Here is a 9,022-nt window from a genome sequence, read left to right on the forward strand (position 1 = left end):
TAAAAAATAAAAAAAAATCACACTGAACTTGGTGATAACCAAAAATCATTAATTGCTTAAGTCAGGAGCTCTATGAATTGTGAGGAAAGACTTCAGACATTAAAACAATTGCAATTCTGTCTCCACCAGGCCAGCAAAATGAGGTAAATCCATCCACAATGAGAGTTTCCAAGAAAGATCAAGTTGGCCATGAATTTGTGAGGCTACTTTTTATGGCTTCTGAAGTGGGACTGTAGGAAAACATCATTAATCTCCAATAGGATATTTTGTGTATATATTTTTAACTCTTCCTTTGAAATCAAACATTAAATTAAGCTCATGTTATTTAAGAGGGGGGTGGGGGAGGGACATGTTGCCTAAGGATGGGTTTAAGAGTCCAAAGGAAAGGAAGAGCTGGCAAGCATCCAGTCTGTTTGTTCCAAGAACTGTCAGTTATGGACAAAGCAGATTTCTCTTTACCTTGGATTTATCTGGTTTGGATATTGGCAACACCAACTGGAGAATGACCAGTTTCTACATTTCTCTTGAGGCTGTATAGAACCTGCTTAAATCCCCAAAGAAGCAAATAATGGTTCCCTTTTTCCCTTTGGATTGTTTCATATTCTTAAATATCTTATTATAAAACTAGAAGCTCAATGCACGAAATTTGTGCAAGAGTAGGCCTTCCTTCCCCTGGCTGCCAGCACCGGCTTCCCTCTGGCACCTGGCACCCGGGCTTCCCTCAAAGCTCTGGCTTCGTTTTGTTTGGAAGGACGTCTAGTCTAATTAGCATATTATGCTTTTATTATTATAATAGCTTCTTATTGAAAAAATAAAAAGCAATTACAATCCTAGAAATAACTGCACCTCACTTTCTAATATTTTAATCTCTGCATAACTTTTCATTCTAGCTGAGATCATTCTATATATGCAATTTACACCTGCCTCATTGAGCTGTATGACATAAGCAGGTTCTAAGTGTTATGTAGCACATTATAAGTATAACTGTAAAAGTTATCTTATAATTTACTTTAAGGACATACAATAATTTAATAAATCATTCTCTTTTATTGTATATTTAGAACACTTCTACATTTTCATTATTATAAATAATACTTTAATGAACACTATTAAATCATTAAGCTTTTTTCTGTATCTGTACCAGTTAAGCTTGGAAGTGGAAATTCCAGGACAAAGGTTATCGTAGTTTTTAAGGATCTTGATACATACTGCTTTCATCATTTCTAAATTATAGTGCTATCAGCAGTGCATAAAAATGTCTCCTTCATTACACCTTTATAATTAATAATGTTTATTTTCTAATCTTGAGTATACTGATTTCCTTTTGTTAATGTGATGTATCACTTTAGTCAATTTGCTATGTTGAACTATCACTGTGCCTCTGGAATGAACCCCACTTGATCATGATGTATTTTTTTAATGTATTGTTGTATTTGATTTGCTAGTATTTTGGTTAAGATTTTTGCATCTGTATTGATCAGAGATATTGATCTGTAGATTTCCTTTTTTTGTGTTATCCCTGCCAGGTTTTGGTATCAAGGTAGTATTAGCCTCGTAAAAATGAGTTAGGAAGTACTGCATCTCCTCTAATTTTTTTGAAAGATGTTGAGAAAAATAGGTATTAGATTTTTTGAATGTTTGATTAGAATTCACTAGTGAAGCCATCCAGTCCTGGGGTTTTATGTCTTTGGAGGTTTTAGATTGTTTCAATTTCCTTACTGTTGATTGGTCTATTTAGATTTTCCAGTTCTTTTAAAAAAAATATTTTTTATTAATTTCAGAGGAGGAAGGGACAGTGAGAGTGAGATAGAAACATCAATGATGAGAATCACTGATTGGCTGCCTCCTGCATGCCTCCTACCGGGAATTGAGCCCACAACCCAGGCATGTGCCCTGACCGGGAATTGAACAGTGACCTCATGGTTCATGGGTAGGTGCTCAACTACTGAGCCACACCATATGGGCATAGATTTTCCAGATCTTTATGATTCAGTCTAGAAAGGTTATATATTTCTAAGAACTTTTCCATTTCTTCTAGGTTATTAAATTTGGTAGCATATAGTCTTTCATAGTATTCTTATATGGTCCTTTGTATTTCTGTGGTGTCCACTGTAACTTCTCTTCTTTCATTTCTGATTTTGTCTATTTATTTCTTTTTTTTCCTTAGTGAGTCTAGGCAGTTTGTCAATTTTATTAATCTTTTAAAAACTAGCTCTTCCATTAATTTTTCTATTGTCTTTTTCTTTTCTATTTTAGTTCTGCTCTAGTTTCTATTATTCCCTCCCTTCTGCTGACTTTGGTCTTTGTTCTTTTTCTAGATCCTTATGTTGAAATGTTAGGTTTCTTAGAATTTCTCTTTTTTCTTAAGATAGGCCTGTATTGATATAAATTTCCCTCTTTTCACCACTTTGGCTATATCCCTAAAGTTTTGATATGTCATACTGTTATTCTCATTTGTCTATGTGTCTTTTGATCTCTCCTTTTATTTCTTCTTTGACCCAGTCATTGTTTAGTAGCATGTTGTTTAATCTCCATATATGCATAGCTTTTTCCACTTTCCTTTTGTAGTTGATTTCCAATTCCAATGCATAGTGGTCAGAGAATATGCTTGATGAGATTTCAATCTTAAATTTGTTGAGGCTAGCCTGGCCAAGTGTGGTTCCATGGTTGAGCATTAACCTGGAGATTACAATTCACAATCCAGGGCACATACCTGGATTGCTGTCTTGGTTGCCACCTGGGGGCATGCAGGAGGCAGCTGATCAATGATTATCTGTCATCATTGATGTTTCTATCTCTCTCTCCTTATTCCTTCCTCTCTGAAATCAACAAAAATATATATATATATTTTTAAATTCGTTGAGGCTAGTTTTGTGTCCCATCATATGGTCTACTCTTGAGAATGTTCTATGTGCAATAGAGAATAACATATAGTCTGGTGTTCTGGGATGAAATACTCTGCAAATGAGTTTATGCCCATTTAGTCTAAGTGTGGTGTAAGACCAACACTTTCTTTTTGATTTTCTGTTTGGATTATCTATCCAAGCTATCAATAGGATATTTAGGCCCCCTACAGTAATCACGTTTTTGTCAGTTTCTCCCTTAAGTTCTGTTAGTAGTTGCTTTAGATATTTTGGTATTCCCTTACTGGGTGCATACTTATGGACGTGTTCTATCTTCTTGATGTATTGTCCCCTTTATCATTATAAAATGTCCATCTTTGTCTGGTTACTTTTTATTTTGATATCTACTTGTCTTATATAAGTATGGCTACACCTGCTATCATTTTCTACCTTTTCACTTTAAGCCTATCTTTGTCTTTGTAGCTTAGATGTATCTCTTGAAGGCAGCATATGGTTAGATTTTGTTTTTTGATCCAATTGCCACTCTGTGCCTTTTTATTGATGAATTCAGAGCATTTACATTGAGGGTGATTATTGATGTATGAGTATTTCCTATAGCCATTTAAACCTTTTGCTTTCTGGTAGCTCTGTGCCTCTATTATTTTTTTCCTTGGGCTTCTGTCTGTTATTTTAGTTTTCTATAATTTTTCCTGGTTTTTCTTTATGTTAGATTTTTGTTGTTGTTGTAACCATTGGGTTTATGTAATAGAAGTTTCATATATGCAGCAGTCATTTTGCTTCTGATTGCATCTTCTCTCTATTGCCCTGTGCAAATTCAGACCTTTCCCCCCCTCCTTTTATATTTTTGTCACATATTTTTTATGCTGTGAGTGCATTTCCAAATTGCAGTAGCTATGTCTTTTCTTTTTTAAAAATGTTTTTACCTCTTTTAATCTTTACACTACATTGAAGGGTATAATATTCTACTCTATTCTACAAGATTGCAATTTCCTGTTTCTGTCTGTCCATGAGCCATCTTATGCATGTCTGCTTGTTTCAGGTAACCTCCTTCCGTATTTCCTGTAATGCAGGACTTGTGGCGATGAATTCCCTTAGCTCCTGTGTATGGAAAAGTCTTTATTTCTTCTTCATATCTAAAGGACAACTTGGTTGGATATATTATTCTTGCCTGGTAATTTCTCTCTTTCAATAGTTTGAATATTTTATTTCACTCTCTCCTAGCTTGTAGGGTTTCTGCTGAAAAATCCTATACTTTAATGAGATTTCCTTTGTAGTTTATTATCCTCTGCTGCCATGAGAATTATTTGTCATTAATTTTTGACAGTTTTAATATATGCCTTAGAGAAGGCCTTTTTGGATTGAGATACCTAGGTGTTCTGTCAGCTTCTTGGATTCGAGGATCCATCTTCCCACAGGTTTGGGAAGTTCCCTTTGACTATCTGTTTGAACAGGCTCTCTGTTCCCTCTCCCTCTCTTCTCCTCCTGGCATACCCACTATTCTTATATTGCTCTTTCTGATGGAGTCCAGTAGTTCTCTAGAGTTCTTCCATTTTTATTTTTTACTCTCAAATCTCTTTCTTCTTCCATCTGTGCCATTTCTAGATTTCTATCTCCAAAATCACTACTGTTCCCTCCATCTAGTCAGCTCTTCTTCCTAAGCTCACTAGTTCATTCTTCATCTCTTTTATTTAGCTCTTCAGCTCCTAAATTTCTATTTGGTTCTTTTTAAAAATTTCAATCTCTTTGGTTTGTGGATTTTATTTCTGAGTTCATTAAACTGCCTGAGTTTTCTTGTATCTCATTGAGGGTTTTTTTTTTTTTTCAGAAATGCAATCTTCTGTCACTTAAGTCACACATTTCCCTGTCTTTCTTTTCTGGAGATTTTTCATATCCTTTCTGAGCTGCCTTGCTACCTTGGTTATTCGTGGTATTTGATGGATTGTTTCTCTGCCGAGGCATTTATGGGAATGGAATCTGCCTTTTAAAGAGTGTGTAGCGCATCTCTGTCAGCAGGTTGATAGGAAGAGGTCTTTCTTTTGGTTTCCAGTAGGTGGCCCTGAGGCATGTTTTTATTTCATCTTGAACTGCTCCGGCTTCTCAGCTCTCTGCAGGGCAGTGGAAAGTGCCCTGTATTCCCTGGGGAGGTGGGTGTCCCCTCACCAGGTCACCTGGGTCTCCAGGCACCACCCTCAGGGGTAAATGTGGTGGGCAACAGTGCTCCACGCCGGTGAAGTCCGCACTGCATCCGGCAACTGCATGCTGCTGGCCGTGCTGCACTAGCTAAGCCTCTGCGGGACTCAGCTGCAATGGGCTGGGACGGGCTGGGCTGGGAGAGGCCAATTCATGCATTTATGGCTTTGTTCTCCTCCCACTAATAGCAGCTGCCACAGCTCTAATGCCAGACTTCTGTATTTCTACTCGCCACTAGGATTAGCCACAGCGTGTGCCTGCTGCGCAGGGAGGAATGTGTCTGCTTCTCCAGTTCTCAGGGCTGTAGATCCTGTGGTCTGTAACCAACACTTGCTGCTAGAGCTTCTGCTGGGGGCAGGTGTGAGCTTTGGGAGGGTGAGGGAAGGCAAGCTCTGGGGGGGTGGGAGGGGGGTTCTATGGCTTTGTTTAGTGCCTGGTAATGGCAGCTGCTCATCCACAGCTGCTGCAACTGTCTTGTCTCTGCCCATTACTGGGTTCAGCTGTCATATGTGCTGGCCACTCAAGCAGGAATGTTGACTCTACCCCCTACTCCTCGGGACTGCAGAGTGTGGCCACCGTGACCGATTCCTCCAGCTCCCGAGCCCCGCAGTGAGCTCCAGGCTGCGTCTGGGACCCCTATCTTTCTTTGTTCCTCCCCCCTCCCTCTTCCCCTTGGCTCTGACTCACCCACCGTCAGATGCTTCTATGTGTGGATCTCTCAGACGTGCTTGTGTGTTAAGCAGGGAATCCTCTGTAGAATTTCAGCTGTTCAACTCCTAGCTTCAAGGGGAGAGGTCAGAAGGACCTCTCTCAATGCCATGCTGCTGACATCACCTTCCACACCCCCCTTTATATATTAAAAATATTAACCCTTGGACATATTTGTTGCAAATATTTTTTCAAGTTATTTCCTGTTAACTTTGAAGTCATTAAATCTATAGATTTCCCCTCTTTTTGTTTTATTCATTGCTTCAAAATTTAGAAAGGTATTTCTCATAAAGATATTTGACACATGTTCTTGAATTTTCTTCCAAATTTTATGATTTAATTTTTTTAATATTAATGCTTTAATTCATATGAACTGCTACATCTATCAAATAATTAATTTTCCCAGCATTATTCCCAGAATAATTATTTCTTTCCTCAGTGATAATTGGTAAGAACTTTATCTAGCTATAATCTAGTTAAGATACCAGCTTTCTAGCAGGACCTGGCTGCCCTCCCTTGTGTAATCTTGCAAATACTTCTATGACTTTGGACTTAATTGTGTAACTTGATTTGATTAATGTCCTTGTGACTAGAAGTGAACTTCTGCCAGTCCTGATCTAGCCTCAATATATTGTGGGTTCCTGCTTGCCTTCGTGAGCCTGTGAAGAGTTGCTTTCTCCTTCAACCGGGGCCCTAGCAGAAGCACCCATGGAGTGGTGCTGTCCCAGCTGCTCCGCACAGGTGCAGTGCAGTGTCAGCAGCGGACCCAGCCAGGGCTGAATGAAGCAGAGCTGCCCCACTGCACTCAGCTTAGATCAGCTGATCTCCCAGTCACCTTGTAGACGTGTAAGAAATAAATTCTTATGGTTGACTGCCACGGAAATGTTAGCATTATTGGAAGAATTCTGGGGAACAGTGAAAGGAGAATCACAAACAATAGAAAAAAGAACAAAGGAGAAAAAAGGCATAGGCATTATAGAAACCGACACGGAGAGGGGAGATAGCCAGATATAAAATAGTTACTTGGGATTTTTAAAAAAAGGAATAAGGATCCAGTGGTTAAAAACAACAAGAAACCTTAGCTCTTAAAGTCAAACAAGTACTTGCATTGACAAACTCTCATGGCAGAAATTCACGTGAATGTTTTTCACTCAGACTTCAAGCTGGATTTAAACACAGGCTGCTCACCCCAAGAAGTAAACAGAAAAAAGGAAAAAAAAAGAAAAAAGATTTAAAAAAATTTACCCTCACCCCCCAAATAAAAAGCCTCACTGAAAAATCTATATCAAGTTTGAGTTTTCCTAAATATTCGTTTTAAATATTTTCTTCATTTATTTAATTACACACACACACACACACACACACACACACACTCACTCCAATATTCTGCACAAAGCAGAAAACCCAGGTATTCATGTTAATCTCTCACCTTCTGTTGAAATCGACTTGGATGGAATGATCAATTACAAGGTCAGCAGGACAGACGGGGTTGATTTTCTCTGGATCTCCTCCTAACTTTTTCACAGCGTCACGCATTGCAGCAAAGTCTACCACGGCTGGCACACCCCTAAGAAAAGAAGGCATTAAGCAGAAGAGAAATCTGTCAAGCATGTGTCATTGAGTTTGTTAGTTTTTGTCTCCACTGACAAAAAATTGGCAATGAAACTCTCATCAGTGGACCTAACGATGACTTAGAGAAGTGAAAGTTTCTGAACACATTTCCTTGAGCAGAAATCACACAAGCAGTAAGTGCCATGACTGCGTCGTATCTCTATGTGCAATTTTATCGCTGCATTAAAGTTAACAACCAACATGGTCTAAACAGAGAAACTCTGGGAAAGCTGGTGCTTAAAAACTCTGGAACTGTTACTACCATGACTGTTTCCCATTCACATGGTGGGCTGACAAAGACCTAGAGAAAACATATGAACACAGATTCAACTTCAGACCAAACTTAAAGGAATGAACATAATTCAGAAAAATAGGTTATACATAAAATTTACAAGTGAATCCTTCCTTTTTATTATATTAGAGTATAAAATTTGGGTATTTTCCATAGAAAAATAAAATTGGGCCTCCAGAAGGAGTAAATTAATATCATTTAAAAATAGAAAGGTAGTGAGTGCTAGCTCAAAAGAGAGGCCGATGGGGAGCAAAGATTTCTGGGAACAGCAGGATGTGAACTGGGGCTTAACAGCAATAGGTCAGGCCTTGCGAACTCCTTATCACCCCTCAAGAGACTGCACGTCAGTGTTCAAGTACAGTTGTTTGAAACTTGTCTCCCTGAGTGGCAGGATGTGGCGGGGTGGGGAGGAAGATTCCAAGACAGCTCCACTCCCACGTCTCTCCCCCTTCGCTGGCACATTAGGGACTGCAGTCTTCAAGACCAAGACAGTGAGTGACCTTTGTCACTGGAAGAGGCAGAGGGAACACATCCCAGCTTGCCTGAAACTAGCTCTTGCTGACTGGGATCAGTAGTTCCCTTTCGTTTTCAAAAGTGTCTGGTTATTGGGTAATAAATTATATAGTCACCGTGGCTGGCTTTTTATTTAAAGCTTTCTTTAAAGTCTGACGAGGGAGGCAGAGAAGAAGAGAGCAAAGTGACATGAGACTCACGTGAAGTCCTGTAGGATTACCCGAGCAGGCTTAAATGGCACTTCTATGTTCTTGTGCTGCATGACATTCCAATTTAGGATATTTTCAATGTCATCTTTCTTCACCAGAAATTGATCACAGTTCCGAATGGCTGCCTCCAGGAGAACTCTAATAGAAAATGGTAAGCGTCCTAGGATAAAGGAGAAAGCATAACAAAACAAACAAAAATCATGAGACTCTTTATCATAAGAGAGCTTTACAGCCCATCTCTATGTAATCTATATATATAAAAGGCTAATATGCAAAGTGTCCCCTCGGGAGTTCCACCAGGAGTTCGATCGCTCGCTATGACATGTGCTCAGCACCAGGGGGTGGCACAGAATGAAGGAAGGCCCCAGCTGGCAGCCTGAAGGAAGGCCCTGGCTGGCAGCCGGAAGGCTCCGATTGGCCCTGATCGCTGGCCAGGCCTAGGGACCCTACTCGTGCATGAATTTCGTGCATCGGGCCTCTAGTCTTGATATAGGCATTAGACTATTCTTCCAACTGGGAAAGAGGGTAAATGTAAACTGATTTTAAAAGTTTAAAATATGAAGGTATTGAAGATATCGAATGGATTTAGGACCAATTCAGTACTAGAAAATACTCACACACTAGGCAAAAACAAA

At 39.3% G+C, this 9,022-nt stretch overlaps 1 protein-coding gene across 4 annotated transcripts in view; it reads right to left on the minus strand.

Moving 5' to 3' along the window:
• Window positions 1-9,022, minus strand: part of ACO1 (aconitase 1) — a 54,510-nt gene that overhangs the window by 25,032 nt on the left and 20,456 nt on the right. For all 4 annotated transcript variants that reach the window (XM_014467481.2, XM_023743533.1, XM_023743532.1 and 1 more), the window contains 2 exons: window positions 8,379-8,547; window positions 7,192-7,329 (listed from right to left, as the gene is read on the minus strand). In XM_014467481.2, the coding sequence (XP_014322967.2) occupies window positions 7,192-7,329; window positions 8,379-8,547 (307 nt within the window). The remainder of the gene's footprint in view (window positions 1-7,191; window positions 7,330-8,378; window positions 8,548-9,022) is intronic.

Source organism: Myotis lucifugus, unplaced genomic scaffold, assembly GCF_000147115.1.
Source record: "Myotis lucifugus unplaced genomic scaffold, Myoluc2.0 scaffold_398, whole genome shotgun sequence".
NCBI classification, from domain to species: domain Eukaryota; kingdom Metazoa; phylum Chordata; class Mammalia; order Chiroptera; family Vespertilionidae; genus Myotis; species Myotis lucifugus.